This window comes from Diadema setosum, chromosome 7, assembly GCF_964275005.1.
Source record: "Diadema setosum chromosome 7, eeDiaSeto1, whole genome shotgun sequence".
Lineage (NCBI taxonomy): Eukaryota > Metazoa > Echinodermata > Echinoidea > Diadematoida > Diadematidae > Diadema > Diadema setosum.
The window spans coordinates 33,243,761-33,266,226 of record NC_092691.1 but is presented as its reverse complement, the minus strand read 5'-3'; the positions used below and the strand labels follow the sequence as shown (position 1 = coordinate 33,266,226).

Sequence of the window (22,466 nt, the reverse complement as noted above, 5' to 3'; positions counted from 1 at the left end):
CAAACTTAATATAAAAAAAAAAAAGGAATGAACAATTTGTCAAATGAAGACATAAAAGTGAACTTTGATATTCTAAAATGTGCTGCCAAGTTCAGGATCACTTGATATAATAGGTGTAGTGATTTCATTGCATTGGTACAATGTAATTCTACACCAAAATATACAATTTGGTATACTGTAAAAGTAGATATTTTCGCGCTCGACTGGGTAAGATGAGTTTCGCGGGTTTTTAGTTCCGCGGAATCAAGACATCAACTACTGGAACATATGGCAAGCAAAAATATTCGCATTCTTTTATTTTCATGCTAGTTTCTGGTTATGCGAAATGCGCAAAAATTTCAACACTGCGAAAATTTCCATTTTTACAGTATGACCAAATGAAAGAGACGGTTGTTTGACACTATGAAATACTGGCAGTGAATGATCAAAATGTTTAAAAGCAATTGGACCTTTAGTAAAAAGGCTATGGAATTTTAAACTTTCACACAGTTTGGGTAAGTACAGTATAGTAATGTATGGAGCAGATACTTCATATTTATTACCACATTACACATGTGGTTTGAACACATAAGTTAAAAAAACAACAACTTTTGATTGACAAGAAACAGTCGTAGCAACTACGAATTGTCTCCCAGAAAGTCTTTGTTGCTAGGTTGATAGGGAGCTTCAGATTTCTATCTATTCTTTAGGTGTCTATGGGAAATGCATGTTATAGCAAAAATAGCCTGTCCTCAATGGGTTAAAGGCAACTTTATAAACATAATGCAGAATTGCACTGAGAACAAGATTGAACTGAGTGGAGAGCTGAATTGTCTGTCCAGAAGTTTCCCCTGTCCAGGATATCTTCTCTTGCAGGAACTTACAATGTACATTGTATCCTACAGTACAATGTACATGATGGTGCTTTGTACACACAGGCCCGAATTCTCAAAGCTGGAATAACTATTCCGCGGAATAGTTATTCCGAGGAATAAGTTTTCCACCTTTGAGAATAGATTCTGGGGAATAAATCGCGTCATTTTGCGTCACGATGGCCTGATTTGCATAAGAGGCGTAATAAATCGGCGGAATAAGCGGTGAAATAAAGTTATTCCACCTTTGAGAATTTGGTCCTGATGTATTGTTGTAGTGTCCCTCTGTCTATGAGATCGCCTACAAGGATCATAAAATCTGACCACTTGACCTGTGATTTTCTGGGCTAATACCAGCATGTGTTTGCCCTTTAACATGGATCATACGGAGTCATCACCCTTTGAATGACTGTAGAAGTAATGTCAGTCTAACAACAGCAAAAAAACAAACAAACAAACAAACAAACAAACAAAAAAACAAAACAAAAACAAAAACAAAACAAAAAACAAACAAACAAACCAACAAACAAAAAGGGGGAGGATGGGGCTTGTAGAACTTTTATTTACGAAAACTTTATGTGAAGCTATTTTAATAGGACTAGAGGGTGAAGTTTTTATGGGATACAGTTTGATATTTAAACTCTCAATCAACATCTCAAAACAAAAGAGGAAAAATGGCCTCCCTACAACAACAGCAAATATTAGCACATTATCACTAACTAACAAAGTAAGAGGAACAAAAGAAAAAAAAAGATTCCCCATGTTTTCATGGTACAAATTTGTATTGAGAAGTTTTTAAAAAAAAAGAGGAAACAGCACGCAACTCTCTTTCGACATGAAACATCAAAGTTCTCCTAGTTTTTGATGTGGTATAATATCTGAGAAAAAGTTAAAACAATGATCTCTTAAGGAAATGTTTTTTTTCTTGTGCATAAAAACGATACTGTATATCAGAGTCATGTTTGTGGAGAAATTATTTGCTAGTGTCGGTCTTTTTCACAAGTCATCTGGGAATGCCCTGAAATCATCCATCACATTATTTAAATGATACACAGTTGTTGGTGTGTTTATATTGTAGGTCATGCAGTGTATGTGCAAAGCATTAACCATTGATATGAGGCAGAGGAGACCCAGTATGTCAAGTGCATTTTTGCACTTTTCGTATTAGTAAATGCCCTTATTGTGCACAGCTTTAATGTAGCATAATGCACTCAGAAAAATGTTCATTAATCGTTTTATAGAAAAGTTCTGGTGCATGTGTTTTGTTGTCACCCGTCCTGGAGATGCAATCACCTCAGTATCTATAACACAGTCTATTGAATTTTATTGGTCATATTATATTTATCAATGATATCAAATGCCCTATCAGAGAGGTCAATGCTTTCTGACTCCAATCCACGAGTGTTGCTCATGAATGTGCACATTGCAGCAAGCTTAAAGGCATAATACCATTTGCAGATGAAACAAAAACCCATCTAGTTTTAGTGATTCAAAATAGTTCTGAAATGTGAGTTAGGGATAGAATCAACCAATGTAGCATTTGAATCAGTATACATATACTGTAATTAATGCTCAGTATTGTTCATATGCAAAATGTGAGAATAGTTAAAATAAAAAAAAAAGAAACATTCTTGACTAAACTGTCTACAGTTATGGTTTATTAAGAAAAAATAGTTATATCTCCTACAAATTTTTACGTGATAGGATGTTTTGTGATACAACTGATCTACATGTACAAACTTACACATGCATCAAATGTGATATCTTGAACATTTTTTAAATCACTAATCCCATTGGTAATCTGTACCTTTAAAGGGGAATGAAACCCAAATATTCATTATTTGGATTGAGTGACTGCAGAGATATTAATAAAACACATCAGTGAAATGTGAGGAAAATTGAACAATCCATCCAAAATTATGAATTCTTTTAAAGTTTTGGTGCAGCCATTACAGCTAAAAAGACTACAACAATTTGTGATGTCACATGTGGACTACAATATAAAGAATATATGAAGAGATGTCAGCATATTGTAATTTTTCTAGCGTTCCTGCTTTCTGAAAGAGTACTTGGCTCACCTCTTTCAGAAGGCAGGGGGAATAATATTACTCTCAACATACAAACCCTGTATGTCAGTAACAAGTGAAAGGAATCTGCACTTTTCATTAAACACAATTTTGTGGAATTTCTTCTCATTCATTTCATTGGCTTGGTACAGTTCTGACCTTGCCTTTTGCTTTTATGTTGTTTTTCACTGTCAGATTTGTGTTGAAATGTGATATGATATCAGAAAACAGTCTAAGTTTTTCTCTCCTTTCTTCTCTCTACCATACTTGGCACAAAATGTTCATGTAGTTTACCAGTAGTCATTTCTGTTTGAGAGCCACAGAACTGTTTCTGTCACCTGCATTCTATGAAGCTGTGCCAGCTGAATCTTCCATTGCAGTTTTCCTGCTAAAAATTGTGCAGCTCTGCCCCCCCCCCCCCCCCCATATTGCAAACGCAGTGCATGCACAGAATATGACAATATTTTAAATTGACATCTTACAAAGTGTACTTCTGCTGGTAGGATCATGCACAACATGTATGTGGTACAGCATATGGCTGCATATTTTACCCATGGATGCAGACTTGTTGTCCAAACTCAACACTTGTCTGGAGACCAAAACATTTAGGGGTAAAATTACACTGAGTTGTAACTTGGAATTTTTCCAGGTAAACCCCTGTGGAAATGTATTATGGGTGTGGTTTTCATGCTGTGTAGATTTATACAGACGTGCCAAACTACAAGTACACTGTCATGAGTCAAAACAACAGCTCTGAAAACTGATCATGTTTAAAGACAATGTTCACTATTAGTACAGTAGACACATTCAATCAAAGAAGGATCTAACTCTGTTTTTGTTTAATATGTTTTTTACTTTAGTTTTGCGATTATTTCATCAGTTATCTTGATAATACAGGAACTATGATGAGTTTGTATGACTTGTTTTTCTTGTTTTTCTCTCTTTTTTTTCTGTTGGGGAGGGAGCTGGGGGAGAGAGCAGGGAACATTGTCATTGGTTTTAATACAATTCACATCTTAGAATTCAATCTGGTGCTTTAAAAAAAGTACAGGACTTAATGGTCTTGAGCTGACTGCAATGTGTCTGGAACATCCAAAAGTTTCACTTAAAGGCATTATTTACCATTTGCACATGAACAAAAAAACCCAGCTTTGGTGCTTCAAAATAGTTCTAAAATGTGAGTTAGGGATAGAAACAATCAGTGTAAAAAGTTAATCAGTGTAATCAATGTTAAGTATTGTTAAATATGCAAAATGTGAACAATAGTTCACAATTAGTTCATAATAAAATTCTTTCTAGACTAAACTGTCTACAGTTATGTTTTAATGAGAAACACAGTGATATCTCCCTATATTTCAGGTCTTATTTTTTTAAATTCTTATTACAGTATGATAGAATGATTTGTGATACAACTGACCTACACTATGCATCAAATGTGAGCATTTGTAAAATCACGGCTCCCAAAGGTAAACTGTACCTTACACAAGCAGATGGTTACAATGTGGCCAAGCATAAACTGAGAATAAATGCATGTAAATTAAATCTGTTCGATTGGACTTTACTCATGAAAATCACAGAGAGAACAGTTTCGTGACTCGTCCGAGTCACTTATTCAGCTCTGTTTGGCAGTTAACATTGCCCATTCACCCATCATGAGTGAATGCTCGCCAGCCAGACAGAGCTGAAGAAGTGACTCAGACGAGTCGCGAAACTGTTTTCTCTGTGATTTTCACAAGTACAGTGCAAGTCCAGTCAAACATATTTTACACGCTTTTATCATACTTTTTGGATGAATCAAAATTTACATCAATATAAGCTGAGAATGATGAACAGCAACCAAAGATTCTTCACACATTGACTGAGTGGATGTTTACTTGGCCTAAACAGCTACTAATATGAAACTTTCTAATTTGGCACTGATATGGTTTTTGCAAGAGTTTACAACTTTCTATGGAATGTGCGGTATGCAGTAACAACATTTGCCAATGTCAACGTAGTTTCATGTTGATGCCTTTACCCACTGTGTAAAGTTCCATGGATTTTAGCTTTCGCCACATCATTTTGCCAGCACATTCTTGGTTCATTCTTGTCAAATCTTCACGCTGCTATCATGAACCTTTCTCTTGATGTTGTTTGATTGCAAAAAACAAACAAACAAACAAACAAACCAAAAACAACAACAACAACAAAAACTTTCACATTTGTGTATCACAATTGTTCTTTGAGTTGGAAATCTTTTATACAGGGAAGGCATGTAGACATGGTTTGGTCTAGTTGCGGAACTGATTTCTTTCTTCTTCTTTTTTTTCCAGATGTCATGGGTCTTAAACATATAGGGCCTATATAAACATCATTTTGTATGAGCACATTTTGATTTACCTGTATGTGCATTCCTTTTACCGTTGGCACTTGCAGGTCTGATACTATGTTTGCTCAAGTAATGGACAGGAAAACAAAAAAGTCCTGCTCGTGACATTGATGATGTTTTGTGGTCGTTGCCAAGTCTTGTGCTACATAAATTGTATGAAAGCGATAGCAGTGCGACATTTTGGGAAATGAGGGTAGGGCCTTTCAGGAAGAGCTGTTGTGGTTTTGCTATGGGGTTTCAGCATTGATTTTCACAAAGCTGCACCTCCGGTTCCTTGTTTTTCTTGTGTATTCCCCCTTTTTATCTGTTGTTTTAACATCCTGTTGTAAGTTTTACATATCATGTGACTGGCAGTGAGAATGGACTGCTATTTGAATTAAAGTTGTCTGTATTTTTATTCTTTTTTTTTCTTCTTTTTGCAATCAGATTCTGTGATTTTTAAACTTCCTTCAACGCAACTCCAAAGTTTTGATACGTGTTACAAAGTGTACTTGCTGACTGTGGATCAGCAATGCATACCATTCATGATTCATTACACATTCAGTGTGAACATCATTTGAAGTGGCTTAAAGGGATGGTATAGTATTGGTTGAAGTGAGAATTCAGCCTTAATTTTTTTTGCAAGATACTTGTAAACCACTATATGAAATGTTAAAGAGCATACAATTGTAAGAGAAATTCAAAGTTTATTTGATGAAAATATGCAAAATCAAAGTAAAACAAAGCAATCCAAGTAAAAGGTGGGTCCCACCTTTTATTAGGATCCCTTTGTATCGGATACCTTAGCCAGTTCAAAACCAATTTTCATCAAATAAACTGAATTCCTCTTAGAATTATGTGCTCTTTCATATTTCATAGGAGGTTTCTCATCTTAAAAAAAAAAAAATCATCAAAATACATTGGAAACCTCAAGTCCCATCTCAACCAAAACTGTACCACCGCTTTAAGATATAATCATTTTTATAGTAGAAGTCCATTATTTTTGCTGAACTTTCCCATGTCTTTCAGAGACTCATTAAAAAAAAAAAGAAGCAAATACCATTGGCAGCAGTATGCTGAACTTGCTACCTTTGAATCACATATCATGGAGATTGCACTCCTCCTTTAGCTGGATTTTTTCTTTTTTTGATAGTATGTCCTATCGCTTTAGTTTGTGAGTATTGTCTTTCAGAGGACCAGAAGAGAAAATGTATTTACTCTGTGTGGGAGAAGATGTACAATAATATCTATAAATAGGACTATCATCATAATCAGTTGACAAGAATTCAAATTGTAGGCCTATTGTCTTGTGTATTAAAACTTCTCCTCTCTAATATACACAAATAATGGTTGATGATTAGTATGATGGGGATGATGATGAAAGTAATGATGATGATGCTAATGATGATTTTAATAATAATCATCATCATCATCATTATCATCGTCATCATCATCATGATCATCATAATAATGATAATCCTAAATACTGTTGGCAGTTCTTATCAATATCACTGTTATTGTTACCATTATCATTATAAAATCTTCTGCTTATCTTGACGTATTCTTTTAGAGGTTTTCTTGTAAAAAATGTTAAGAAGCATTGGATTTTGTATGTACTGTCTTGATTTTTGTTTCTTTTTTTTAGGGGGAGGGGGGTGGGGTGGGGAGGGTCTAAGAAAATGACCAAAATCTTCCTTCAGATTTAAAAGCTGCAGATCTTAAATGTATAATCTTTGCACATCTTGCTTGTTGCAGGTTTGCGTTTAAGCAGTGACAGATCCAGAGAGCGCCCCTCTTTATTTTTTGTTAAACAAAAAAAAAAAAAAAAAAAAAAAATAGATGAAACCCGGAAAAAGCACCAAAAATGTTATTTGTGGCCTCCCCCCCTTTACGAAATTCCTGGATCCGTCCTAGGTTTAAGTGACTGCACAAGATTTTCTTACTGCTCTAATCCATTGCATAAATTCTAAAATTGTTTCTATTATTTAACCCTTCTTTTATTTTCTCTCTCGCTCTGTCTGGCTGTCTGTCTTTGTCGTGGTCTCCCACACACCAGACAAATCTTCCTTTGTGCCCCAGTACATGGGAATTGACTTCAGGGGGGAGGCGTTCACTTTCAAGGCGACAACGCAGGGCGTACTTACGACCCTCTCGCACTGTATCGACCTCATGAAGCAGAGGGAGGAGCAGTGGCAGAAGAGACTGGAGAGGGTGAGTAGTCCAAGTTTTTGAAATTCTTTTTCTCTCCTTCCCCCCCCCCCCCACCTCCTCTCCTCCATCATTTGAAATTTGTCATGCTGCCTGAACTGAGTGCCGTTTTCTTCTTCATGCCATCAATATCTTGCATTCTTTACAAAGATCTATGAATCGTGAACAAGCTACTTGATCGTGTGCAGCATTGAGATATCACATTTGGAGTCAAATCATGCACTTTATAATTATGTAATGATTCATGACCTCTATCACTGTACACAAAAATATTTTTCTTTCTTTTTTTCTTTTAAATTTTGTAAAATTAGATATTTTTAACACTGAGGATCATTAATGCACTCATGGGCAGAAAAAAATGACAATAACAATTGTCCCATGCAAAATGTTTGCTACACTCTTTGTAACTATTGATGATTTCCCTCCTAGACAGTGAGTGCATAAATTCTTTTTGCATGCATATTGTCTAGATAGAAAAAAAAAGTATGAGATGTTGTGTACATAATAAGTAGGATTCATAGCTATCGTTTATCATTGGCAATTGCTTTGGGGTTAGAGAGAATGATGATAGTCTAGTAATAATGAATTTACTATTGATCAACAACTGAGGTGACTATCTGCTCGACTTGTCGTTGGGTCTCTGTGGTCTGTGGTTGGGGCTGTATGTATCTATCCCATATTGAGGAATAATCCGTTGTCAGCGGGGGATTTGCACTAATCCAGAGTCTCTGATTCAGTGGGAGATGAATGCTCATGCCACAGCATCCAAACTGTATCACCAAACTACCTCATAATGACAGGCTTCCACGGAAGGCCCCCATCATTTGCATCCACAGAGTCAGACACAAACCTGTATCATACTGTCACTGAAATTCAGCATTGCAAATGACTGTTTTGACATCCTGTTTGTGGGTTTGTTCGTTTGTTTGTTGTATTCTGATCTAATGGTTGCAGACAATTAAAATAGCTTTTTCTTTTACCTTTGTATTTATTTATTTGTTTTTGTGTTTGTTTTGTTTTGTTCCTGATATAATGCTTGAAGACAGTTGAATGGCATTTGTCATAAGTGTAAGATTGGGACTTTGTGAGTATTCTCTCTGTCCGTTGCACATTCATGATTTTTAAGTGGCTCAAAATAAGCTGCTCACCATCATGTCTTAATAAGACTTGTGGAAATATCTTATCTATTTCATATAAGCAAGGCAAACTATGTAATAAGTCAGAAATTTAAAAAAAAAAATGTAAGCAGAAGTACATTACTGTACACCATGATTGGATAACTCACCTGCATTTGTGCAGTCTCTATAATGTAATGGCAATTTTACAGTTTCAATATTGCTGCATAATATTAATATAGAGTATTGCAACGTGCAAACGCCCACTTTGCTGTTTGTGCTTTGTAGGCAGGCATGCACCATAAATTGCATTGGGGTGTGTGAAAATGCATTATACAGTTAATATCAGACTATGTCACAAAATTTAATATGAAAATGAAACTATCACCTTTCCAGTAAATGCCCATTGTATTTAGTAATGAATAGGGATCTAGCATTATATTTCAGGGTGTATAACTGCTCCTGTCCTGAATAAGGTATGAAGATTTCTCTTGTTTCTTTTTCTCTCTCGCTTTGCGTGTGTGTTTTGAATAATTTAGGAACAAGAGAAAAGGAAGAGGGCGATGGAGGCGTACCGTCAAGTGCTGCAGGAGCGCAAGCTACAGGCCAGGATCGGAGGCCCAGACTATGAGGTAAAGGAGGCAGGGGTGATACCAATGATTTGGAAGAAAGTTTGAAATCAAAGGGGGTGGGATTGGTGTGGAAGGAAATGAGGAGAGGAAGGGGAAGGGAGAAAGGAGTTATTGAAAGAAATGAGATGGAAGGGGGAGGGAGAAGTGGAAGCATTAGATTGAAATTGGTAGTGAGGGGAAGGAGAATGTTTTTGAAATTAAATTGTAGAGGAAGGGGGAGGATTTAGAGAGATGATGTAGTTTTAGCTGAGATGAGGGATTCAGACTTTAACTTTTTGTGAGATAATTAGGAACCACTCATGAAAAATTTACCCATTGAGGACAAGTCCCGAGTATACTCAGGCAAGCGTCTATGGGAAATGCGTGTTGTGGCAAAAGTAAATCGTCCTCAACGGGTTAAAGAGCATACACTTCTGAGAAAAATTCAAAGTTTATTTGTTGAAAATCAGTTTTGAAATGGCTGAGATATCAAAACACAAAGTAAAACAAAGTGGTCCTAATAAAAGATGGGTCCCACCTTATTAGGACCTCTTTGATTTTGGACACCTCAGCCATTCCAAAATCAATTCTCATCAAATAAACTTTGAATGTCTCTTTGAGTTGTATGCTCCTTCATACTTCATAAGTGGTTTCTAATTATCTCACAAAAAGTTTGAAATCAGTCCAATCTCAATCAAAACTAAACCATCCCTTTAAAGGATATTGGAAGGAGGGATTGTTGAGAAGTGAGTTGGGAAATTATTCAGAGGGGAGGTAGAGCAAAATTTAGATGGGAAAAAGGGATGGAAGTGGCAGGAAAGTGGATGGGGAGAGGAGGAGGTGGAGTGTGATAGATTGGAAGGATACAGGAGGGGGAGAGGGGAGGAGGGAGAGGGGTGGAGGAATGAGGTAGATTGGAAGGATATTGGTGGGAATTGGAAGAGGGAGAATGAGAAGAAAACTGGACGGGGGGGGGGGGGGGGGGGTGGAAGGAAATGAGATGGATGGGGAAGGCTGAAGGTGTAGAGGTAATTGGGAGGGGGATAAAGATGGGAAGACATCTTTATAGTTATTTGAGGGGGAGATGCTATGGATGGTTTTGAAAGGGGATGGATAGGAAGAGCATATGAAAGGGAGAAGGGGAAAAAGTGAGATGATAGTGATGAGGGAGGAGGGAAGGGATACGAGGGGTTCAAATTAGAAAAGAAAAGATTGAAGAGGGGGAGGAGAAAATGGGAAAGGGAAAGAGAGGGGTACAGTAGGGGAAAAAAATGATAGGGGGATAAGTGTTATGAGGACGGAAATGAGAAGGTAGTAGGGGGAGCGGAATGATATTCAATAACAATGTGCAGGATTATTGCTTGAAAGCTATGAGATATGAAGTTGGGAAGTTATTGTAGAGTTTACTAGTCACAGTGACTGGCACCTCCTCATGCCACTGAGCCCAAGTTACTCTTTCTTGAACTCACAACCTGACCCACGGAGCTCTATATCAGGTTGATTTGTGTTAGACATTGTTGGAACACTGTGCATCATGCCAACACTGGTATTTATAGAAGATATGAATCAATCCGTTGTTTCACTTCACGTTATCGCAACAAAAAATATATACTGGAAACGTGAGAACTTTTGGAAGTCCTTGATTGCTGTGGGTGCTCTCCATTTCACTTTTATTGTTTATCTTTGATATTTTTTCCCCACGTTCTCCAAAAGCTGAAAAGAAAACAGGCAAAGGTAGATGGACTTACATTTAGAGTGAACAAATTATGCGATCAAAAATTGCATTTAGTCTGTCTGTTCATTTGCCTTCTTTCAATGACACTTTAATACATTACAATAATTTATAACGGAAGTGGCATCAATTACTGTTTGATATTTCAAGGGTCAACACTGCATTCACCAGGAGCCAAATACTGTGTAACCACATCGGTGCTTAGTTACAAGCATGTTCTTCAAATCACTGAAAGCACATTTTCACAGAGACATCTTAGTCCCCTAGGCATACTGTACCAGATATTAGCCACACTGAAACATTTTAGTCTGTTAGTAGTCACATAAATCTTACTGGATTCTTAAGGAGATGAAACTCTTAGATGAATTAAAGGTTTTATTGATCATTTATCATCAAATATCAGAGAAACAGGGCAGCAGAGTATAGTAAAATGGGCATTTTGCTGGTCATGCTCTTAAGGTGATTTCAAATTGGCCTTGGCCTCATCAGGAATACTGGATAGGAGACACAGTCGTAGCTGCTGTGAAATGTACTAGGTCATTTATTTATCCATCTATCTACATTGTATCTGTCTTGTTGTTGCAAACTGGCAACAAAATGAGATGGCATAGGCAATAACCAGTCCCTGGGAATTACCTAAAAGATATAGTTATGATTTGTAATCTGAGGTTTATCTCAATGATTGGAGTTATATCAAATAATTGAAGACTCTTTGTTTTTTTTTTTGTGTGTGTGTGGATATTCTCTCTAGGCTTGCAGAGAAACAGATCTTGAAAAAGCATGAAAAAGCTTGAAAAAGCAAGTAGATAACCAACATATTATGAGCTTTATTCAAATTCATGAAATTCTTCCCTCGAGAGGAATTTGAATAGATACGCAGTACCTGCTGCATGCTATAAGGAATAGAATCAACACTTGCTGTTGGGCGGAAGCTTGGCGGTCTAGTGAAGATGACCCCTGTCCGGAGATCAGGAGGTCATAGGTTTGAATCCTGCTCGAGTATGTATGGCCATGATTTCTTTTATCATGGCTACTACTGAAACAATGATCAAATCAGTGCTTATTTACGTCGATGTAGGCCATTTGTCAATTAGTTGCAATATTCTGAGCTTCCTTGTGTCAATCCTAAGATTGAAAAAAAAAAAAAAATGTTTTCGCCCAATGCTGTCGTTGTCCTTGACTATTTTCTCTGTCTTGTTTTGGGATGTTTTGTAGGAGGGGCCCCACAGCATCATGAAGGAGGAGGAGTTCTTTGATGCCATCGAAGCTGCCTTGGACATCCATGATGAGCAGGACTCTGAGAGGAATACGGTTGGTTCTGGTCCAAGCCTACGATCAGCTGACACTGTGCTCGTGTTGTCTTGATGTCCATCAGATTATACAACAATCACACACAGTATTTGTAGAAAGATACATCGTATACGAGGCACCCTTCTGAGTTTATTGCGACATCACAAAATTTCAGATAATTTGATGATAATGAATGATGACATTACTTTCAAAGAGAAAACAATCTGAATGGTCTTGAAGCCTTAGAGCCAAATTACCTGATTTTCTGCAAAATTATGTCATTACAGTTATATCACTTTTTTTTTTCAAATCTTAAGATGCTAGTCAAAGCACAAAAGTTGCTATCCTTAATCGTGTATGTGCCAAGGCACTGAGATTAACATGCCATGCTTTTCAGCAGCATGCAGTATTAAAAATGCATCCACACTTGATTTGTTGGCCCTGTTTCATAAAGCTGTTCATAAAGTTACGAACAACTTACGAGCGACTGGTGATTAGTTCTGATGTGCTATACTTATCAGAATTTCTGTAATTCATCACAAGAACTAATCACCAGTCGCTTGTAAGTAGCGTAACTTTACCAACAGCGTTATGAAACACCCCCAGTTTGTAAGTCGGCAAGCCCAGTGAGGTATGGCAATGTGCGTTAGTCCACAGGATGGCCATGATCATACAATGGGGATTAGAGGGATTATGTGATCTTTATTTCTTGAAGATTAGCATCCCGACATCTCTGCCAATAGGTGAAGAAAGAACAGTTAAGAGAGAGAAAAAAAATTAAGGCCATCTATTTTAAGGAAAAAGTTGTAAAAGGGATTTTTTTTTTTGTGTGTATGTGTGCGTGTGTGTGTGTGTATGATTTGAAGTTTCAGTGCATCACAATAGATTTGCTAAAGATCTGATTGTAATTGATACTCTTAAGTTAGATGTTTTAAAATGCAGGTATTTGCAAATGTTAGCTAAACCTGAGAAATTGTGGGCAATTTCATGCTACTTGAATTTGTAAAAGCACATGGTATAGCATTCTTTGGGCAATGAATTAAGCAGGCATTACCACATGGCAATATGGTTCCTTTTGTATGTAAAACTATCCTTGAAAGAAAGATATGAAGGTTCAGATGCAAGTTTCTGCACTTTGTCTCCCTCTACAAATTAAATTTGTTAAGATCGCAACTGCTGATCTGTAAATTAACAAACAGCTTTGTTAATTTACAGATCAGCAGTTGCGATCTTAACAAATTTAATTTGTAGAGGGAGACAAATTGAAGAAACTTGCATGTGAAAACTATCCTTATTTGCCTTTCTGTACAGACAGCCAAAATTGAATCCTCTCAAATGTTTAGGCAGAACATTAAATCCCTTCTTCTTTTTTTCACTTGGAAGAGTTGTAAGAACACCACATGCTGAAGAAGAATCCAATAGAAATCGGTGAAGACGATGCTTTCATTAGATTTTCATTACTTTACACATAGGATGTGCATTTCAGAGCTTCTGGTTGTTCAAATATTTTTCTACCACAAGGTTGACTTCCTGGTAAAGTGATCTGCAAACATTCATACTGAGATGATAAATTACGTACGATGTGTTATTTTTTCTCATACCATCCACAATTACAGGGATAGAGTATTGCAACAGAAACAGACCGAGTAGAGGGCATAGTGAAAGAAAAACATGACTGTAATGTGATAACTTTGGTTGCTTTATGAAGGGGTCTACAAGTTTTCAGCATTTTTTTTTTTTAACATGTAACCATTATCCAGTATCATAATGCTATTAACCCTTTCTGTGCTGTCGGTACTGATTGGCACAGACAATCCCATAGAGTTGTACATATGTGACCCTGCACCTCAAAACAAACAAAAAGTCGCCAGACATGAATTTTTAGTTAAGACCACATTCTGAAAGAGCAGACTTTAAGCTTTAAAATGATGTATAACTCAAATCAAATGGACTCTCCTAACCTATCTAGATATTGGAAAGAAAGCACAAACTCAGGAAAAGTGTGAACGGAGAAAAGAGACTCTGAAGTACAGTGTCTATTCAAGTGCTTAATCTTTACCAAACCGTGCTTGCTGTGCGATGAATGGGACAAAAAACAGGAAGTAAACCACCAGAGTAACAACAATGAAGGGATTATCAGATTAAACTGAAATTAAGCATGCCTCATTAACACATTCTGTCCATAATCAATGCCAACTTTCAAAGCAGTAGCACTATCCTTTCAAAAGTTATTAGAGTTGAAAGTGAAGAGTGTGGACAAGGTTTTTCAGAAATGAAAAAAGGATTCTAAAAACACACCTAATCACACTATTCTACCAAAAATGTTCGAGATAAACTGCTAAAAAAACACACTTTCCTGCCCGTTTTATGATACCAAATTTTAGCATAATGTAAAAGAAGACCCGCTCTTTCAGAAAATATGAAAAAGTCAAGTTCGGCTAGGTTGACCCATTTCACTCATTTTCAGTCCTCGCGCAAAATCAGTGTGTGCGTCTTTATGTTCGTTTTGAGGTGCACGGTCACATAATGTGCGGAGACCTGCCTTAGAATTGGTCGGTTGTAACAGAATCCTTTACACAGATTAAATCACATATCTTTTGCTGAAAATTTTTCTTCTGTGAAAACGTGTGCCTGTGATCATTTCTTTGCAATTGCAATGATACACACCTCTTTACATTTTTTATTTCTGTTTGTTTTGCTCTTTCAAATCCAGGCCAGTGACAACCCGGACACCCTGTACGCCAGGACGATATGCTCCGATGCGCCTCCTTCCAGGCACAGACTGTCTGCCCATGTAAGCTGTGATTCCGACCCCATCTTATGTAGTACTGTATATGTCATATATATAGCCAGTCTAATTTTTCGCTAATCAGGACTTTCCGTCAATCTCGCGAGTGGTTAAATTCGTGAGTACGATAATGACCAGAGAAATTTATGCGGGCATGTCAAATTCTTTTCGGGATCAGAGTTGATATTTCTGTATGTCATTAAATTTGCTTACAGCACCTGAATGGCAAAATTCGCGAAAGTAAACCCCAGCGAAATATATGGCATGCACAGTATTCGTGTATACTTAATTGCTGTTATCATTGTTGTTGCTATGTCTGAGGTGGTAATATTTGTTTGCCAATGTTTGCTGGTTTTTTCCAAAGTTAGCTCTGATTTTCATTTTATGATAGCTCATGGCACAGGTGAAAATTTTGCGTAGATCTGATCCTCTCCACATTTTGGGCTGTGAAAGAAAAATGTGATATCCCTCAGCATAATTGTAAGATTGTAGATACATGAAGTCAAAAGGGGCCTGAGCTTTCGATCCTAGCAGAATCTTCGTCAGAGGCAAAATGACAAACAAGCAGGGAAAGCAAAAGGACTTCACACAACAAGAACAGACAGGGACAGGCTGGGTACACAGAACAAAGAAAACAAAGGAGAGGGTGGGAGGTCATGGACAAGGAGGTAAAAGGAGCCCAGCAGGTAAAAGGAGGGGGATTAGAGCAGGAGGGTGGACAGAAAAAAGGCAGAGGAGGGGGGACAGACAAAGGTAGAGGAGGGTCAGTAATGATCATGAGGATCAAGGAGGCAACCATTGAAGGAAAGGATGAATAGGGAGGCAACATCAAAGAAGATAAGGAACATCAGAAGGATATGGAAAGGGAAAGAGTGAAAAGTCAACAGCAAAGGGAAGGGGGGGGGGGGGGCTGAGTAAACAGTGAGCCCTGAAAGGTGTACCAGGTGGAGGCAACAAAATGAAAGTAATCAAACATATCAAAGTATATATACACACACAGTAATGATAATAATTAAAATAACAGTAATGATAAAGATATTGATAAAAGAAATAAAATAAAGCACATATGAAAAAAAAGGGGGGGGGGGAACATCCAAAGGATACATGCATAGTATTCTTTCATTTCATCAATTTTTGGGTAATTTTGGTAAATGAAAATGAAATAGATTTGAAATTCCCCAACGTGAGTTGATAATCCCAGACTATGAAAGGGTGGAAAGTGGGTCACATGTAATTTCTGAGTCTGAGGTCAAACAAACTGAAAAAGGTCAAGTAACTATTGGGAAGAAATTCAAGGATTCTGTACAATTTGGAGTAAATATATATGCGTGCTTCCTCAAACTGCTTTAATTATCTAGATACATGTATGTTATGGTTTATGTGAAAACACATCGGCAGACGTCAAGATGTTAAAGGCATAATTTACCATTTGCAGATGAAAGCATTAGTGCTATAAAATAGTTCTAAAATGTGAGTTAGGGATAGAAACAACCACTGTCAAAATTTTAATCCGTATAATCGATGTTAAGTGTTGTTAAATACACAAAATGTGAACAATAGTTATAATAAAAAATTTTCCAGACTAAACCGTATACAGTTACGGTTTATTGAGAAAAACCCTGATATCTCCTTATATTTTAGGTTTTATTGCAAATATTTCATATGGTAGGATGTTTTATGATACAACAGACCTACACATATGCATCAAATATGATATCTTGAAAAATTTTGAAATCACTGCTCCCAAAGGTAAACTGGACCCTTAATTCTGATTATGTAATTTCAGCATGCAAAATAGTGTCACAAAATGTATCACCTGATACTCAGCCATGAAATACAAAGATTTTCATCTTTCTTTCTTTTTTTTGGATAATTTGATATGCCTCCTGTTGTTGGATGTTGGATATAAGGTTTAGATACCCAGAATGTCATGTCAGCACTTTCTGACTTTTTTTGTGTGTGCTGAGGTTCTTTTTCATAAGAAAAAAAAAAAAAGAAATTACGAAAGGTGTTCTTCATAATGGGGAATAACTGCTGTTAATAACTGATAGGAAATTGTAGACATTTCTCCTTGAAACACAGACATGATTTCTAGAATTGATCTTTTTGGCTTTGCTAGGGTTTTAGGTGTGACAAAAAAGAAGTCAGTTTGAAAAAAAAAACAAAAAAACCCTTCAATATCTGACATGACTGTTATCTCAGTTCATCAAGAACTATTGAATGAAAAGGACACGGAGAGGAACTTGTGAAACAGTTGTTGGCGGTGAAACAAAGAGAGGCTTGTCCTATTTAAAATTGTTGTCTTCTTGTTGGCGCTGTCACAAGATACAAATTATAAGATGATAAGGAATTTGTGTGTCAGGGCATGAGACTAGGTGAGTTGAGCTACCCTGCTAATGAAAATGAGCCGCTGTCAATGAAAAACATAAAAAAAAAAATTGTCTTTGTCATTCCAGTGCAATGATAGAGTTGAGGAGAACATCAAATATGCGTTTGAGAACATTGAGAGTTCGTGGGACCTCATACACACTGAGGGAGAAATGAAGGTAAGTCATTTTTTCTTTCTCTTTCATATATTTTAAAACACAGTACATACAATTACAATTTTTATGTAGCACTTTTACAAAATATTAGTTGTTTCACAGTGCTTTACATCATATTATATTCTAAAGTGTAGCTGCTATAAACGTAAGCTCTACTGTATTATTACAAACATATATAGACTGTACCACAGAGTTGAGGGAAATAGGAACCCCCTGCTAGCATTAGATATACATCTTTCAGTCATCTGTTCTCCTTTATTCAAATCAAGTATTGAAGTGCAGACTCAGTAATGGTTATTAGAGATGGAGATTAAAGGGAGATACCACGTGCATTTGTCACTTTGTTCACCATGGCAGTATTTCTCTCGCGTTTGCCTTGATGGCAGCTACCGGAAGATATGATACACATCGACTACCGGCATGCAAACCAATGATGTAATAGTATGCACATGATGATGGTAAAACATGAAACATTACCAGGAGCTAGCATTAGGTCCATTCACATATGAATGACTGTGGTATCAAATACCATGGCAATGAGTAGGCACCATTCTCATAGCCGTAATGCCACGGTGATAGATACCGCAATACTGTAAAAGTGGAAATTCTAGGGTCTGGAAATTTTCACACATTTCACGCAACCAGAAACTAGCTCGAAAATAAGTGCATGTGAATATTTTGGCTTGCTATGATATTATGTCCCAGTAGCATTAGGTCCATTCACATATGAATGACTGTGGTATCAAATACCATGGCAATGAGTAGGCACCATTCTCATAGCTGTAATGCCACGGTGATAGATACCGCAATACTGTGAAAGTGGAAATTCTAGGGTCTTGAAATTTTCACACATTTCACGCAACCAGAAACTAGCTCGAAAATAAGTGCATGTGAATATTTTTGCTTGCTATGATATTATGTATCAGTAGTTGATATCTCGATTACACTGAATTAAAAACATGCGAAACTCATCTTCCCCAACTGAGTGCGAAAAACTGCTTACGCGAAAATATCCACATTTACAGTTAAATTCACTTGGTATTTTTCTCATTCACAAAATACCATGGAATTTCTGGCCCGAAAATGCACTTCTCGGTAAGCACTTCACATACGCATTGTCTGTCTTCCACGGGTAGAAGATAGGAACAGTGTTAGGCCACGTGAGAGGTACACAACTATATGATCGGTGGTATTTTGTAACATGTTTCGCACTCAAATCTTGCATGCGTAATTTGTGCGAAGTTTGAATGACCACCCAAAATCCAATAGTATTTTGCAATGTACTGTATTTCATGCTGTATTTGCATTCACATTATGAGTCACCTCGTGAAATGCCAGAATATTTCACTGTAAATGTACATGCACCTATTTTTTTTAAATTTTTGATAACCTACAGTGTAGATAGATTTCTCACTGTAGTTACAATCAAGGAGCATGCAAGGTCAACTTGCAAGAGAACCCTATAGCCAGCAGGCTGGTCCACAGTCATCAGGATTTATCTGTCACTCTTGACTTGCCAGTTCATGATATGAAGACTGCCCTCTATTGACAAAGATCTCATCTTCTTGTGTAATAGGCAGAGCTCTATAGGCCTTACACTTGATATGGATCAGCCTGAGCCCCATCATTTTGTTCTATCAACTATAACAAAATAGATTAGGAAAAAAAGGTATTTAAAGAAGCCATACCAGCTTAATAAAAACTAATTATGTGTGGTTGATTAGAATGAGTCCCTCTTCAACATCATTTCATGGCGTGACTGGTCTTCATGTAAATTTAGGAAGACTGTACTGGTTTTGGTATACATTTAAAAACCATGTGCAGTTTGGTGGTGAAACTGTAGTCCTCGTAAACCATTCTGTGCCGATAGAAAGTCACAAGACATGGACTTTCAGTTAAAGGAAGATTCTGAAAGAACATACTTCAATCTTTAAAATTACATATCTAAAACAAATAGACATCCCTAACTCAATAGAAATAAAGTACACCCTTTAGAAAAGTGTATACAGAGAAGAAAATGCTGTGAAGTGCTGGGTAGTGTATATTCAAGTGCCTAATCTCACCCTGCAGTGCTCTGTGCATGAGTGAGAAAAAGAACATGATATAAAACTAGCGAGCAATGACTGAAAGGATTATTAAAGTAGGTAAGCTTTAAAGGGATAGCATAATTTTAGTTGAATAGGGCTTCAGGTTTCCAGCTTTTTTTTCTGTGTGTGAGATATGAGAAACCTCTTATGAATAAAGTTTATTTGATGAGAATTGGTTCTGAAGTGGCCGAGATATTACAAAAACAAAGAAGTCCTCATAAAAGGTGGGACCCATTCTTTATTGGGACTGCTTTGCCCTACCTGAAGTACATTTCATTCATGACTAACACTAACTTCTAATGCATTGGCATCATCTATTCAAAAGTTATTAGAGTTGATAGTGAGAAGAGAGTGTAAAGGGTTTCTGGAGCTGCAAATCCAGGAAATCAGAGAAAGCCTACATCAGACCAAATAAACAAAAGGTGTTGCAGAAAACCTGCAAAAAAGAGAAAATTGCCCCTTTGTTTTTGAATGTTTATGATCGCAAACCTTAGAATTATGTATGAGGAGGAATTGTTCATTCAGAAAATATGAAAAGATGAAGGTTGACCAATTTGACCTATTTCGAGTCCTCATGGAAAATTCGGTTGTGCAGCTTTTTGTTGGTTTTGTGATGCATGGTCACAAATATCACTTTATCCCTTATCCCTATTGTGTATTCATTGTCCTGTTGGACTATTAAGGCACATTGCTACACATGTACCTCAGTGGACTTGCTATAAACTGTACCATTGGGTCAGATTTAAAGGGATTATCAAATGCTAAGGAAGGTGCTTTATAGCAAGTCAAGCTAAGTTGCTGGGCACCTACAGGATTAAGGAATTTGAGCTGAAGACCCCCTGGCAAATGTCAAAACTGACTAGAAACAAGTAAGTTTACTTTGATATCCCTATACACAACAGACACTGAACATTTGTGTGTGTGTGTTTTATCAAATTTTGTCACTTTTTAGTACTTTGAACATGTGTCTCTGTGGAGAATTATTTTCAGGTGTGAGACATCAAAATGTAAATGTGTAATAGCAGGGTTTGCTTCAGTATCCTGTTTACAGCACTGATACATTGTTCTGTACATTGCATATACCATAACTTGATGCCATTTTCTTTGCAATGGAAGGGAAGGATGGGGAAGTCCTGCGCTGATAGTAGTCAATTATTGCCTGCAGTTGAATTCCATCTATATGAATTATTCCAAAGAAATATCATCATACATGTACATTAATTATACACATGATTTTTTTTTTCTTTCATTCAGATTGTCTGAATATGTATTAAGTGTGGAACCAGAGAGATCGTTTTAGCGGATATTTTACGAATTAGAATGGGTAGATGTCTCTGGAATCATAGATGATTTCTTTCTTTTTTTCTTCTTTTTAAAGTTCATGTTACACTTTATTCAAAATGTTACCAAAACAACATAATCATGTGACTCTGCATTCACAAAACCACCGAAAAGTCGCCAGATGTGGTTTATTTTTATAACGACAGCTTCCGAAACAGCAGACTCTGAGCTCTCAAATGACTGGTAATTCAATGCAAATGACTCTCCAAGCCCTTCTAGATAATGAAAAGAAAGTACTCACTCTGGAAGATGTTTTCTGAGAAAAGAGGCTGTAAGTTTAAGGTCTTTTCAAGTACTTTATCTTCATCCAGCAGTGCTCTGTGCAATGAATAGAACAAAAACAGGATGAAAAACTCCATAACAAGTATGAAGGGATTAAAGGGACTGTACAGTACTGGTTGAGGTGGGGATTCATGTTTTGAACATTCCTAAGTGAGATAATGAAAAGCCTCGTATGAAATATGAAAGAGCATGTAATTTTAAGAAGGATTCAACGTTTATTGATGAAAATTGGTTTTCAAATGGCTGAGATATCCAAAAAAAGTGCTAATAATAAAAAGCGACATGCCACAACTTTATTACGATCTCTTTGTTTCACCTTGTTTTTGGATATCTCAGCCATTTCAAAACCGATTTTCATCGAATAAACTTTTGATACCCCTGAGAACTGCATGCTCTTTGACATCTCATAGTGTGGTTTCTGAATATCTTGCAAAACGTTAAAAGCTAAATCCTTACCTCGACCACAACTGTACACACCCTTTAACAAACAAAACCGAAAGTTAAATTCTCACGAAGAACATACTTTCTGTTTATGACTGACACCATCTTTCAATGCCATGGCATCATCCTTTTCTTATTAGAGTTGAAAGTGAAGGGTGTTTAGAGGGTTTCTCGTGCTCTGAATTCACAAATCTGAGAATGCCTTCATCACACTGAAAAAAAAAAATGTCCTTGAAAATGTACTAAAAAGACAATTTCATGTTCGTTTTATGATCCAAAACTTCAAAAATACATAGAAGACTTGTGCTTTCAGAAAATATAAGAACTAAAACTTTACTAGAATGGCTCATTTCACTTATTTCAAGACAAAGTCCTCACAGAAAATCGGGTCATATAACTTTTTGTTGGCTTTTTGATGCATGGCCACATATACAACATGTATACTGTATAGGCCATATATTTAGCGAGTCTAAATTTCCGTGAATTGGCACTTTCCTACGATTTCATGAGTGGTTAAATTCGCGATCGTGGATTACTGTACAGAACGGAGAAATGTATATGTGTGCATCACATTCATACCGGGATCAACGTCATTATTTTCACGTCTTTAATTTCGCGAATAGTACCTGACTCACGAAATTCATGAAAATAAAAACCGCGCAAAATATTTGGCGTATACAATAGAAGATAACATCAAGTGAAGAAGTAAAACATAAAGCAAGTGTACAGACCGCTAGGCCTATGTATAGTGACATTACATTGTA

At 36.8% G+C, this 22,466-nt stretch overlaps 1 protein-coding gene across 2 annotated transcripts in view; it reads left to right on the top strand.

The window, feature by feature from the left end:
- Positions 1-22,466, top strand: part of LOC140230712 (ceramide transfer protein-like) — an 86,874-nt gene that overhangs the window by 10,897 nt on the left and 53,511 nt on the right. For both annotated transcript variants that reach the window (XM_072310851.1, XM_072310850.1), the window contains exons 5-9: positions 7,321-7,475; positions 9,127-9,219; positions 12,146-12,241; positions 14,934-15,014; positions 17,465-17,554. In XM_072310851.1, the coding sequence (XP_072166952.1) occupies positions 7,321-7,475; positions 9,127-9,219; positions 12,146-12,241; positions 14,934-15,014; positions 17,465-17,554 (515 nt within the window). The remainder of the gene's footprint in view (positions 1-7,320; positions 7,476-9,126; positions 9,220-12,145; positions 12,242-14,933; positions 15,015-17,464; positions 17,555-22,466) is intronic.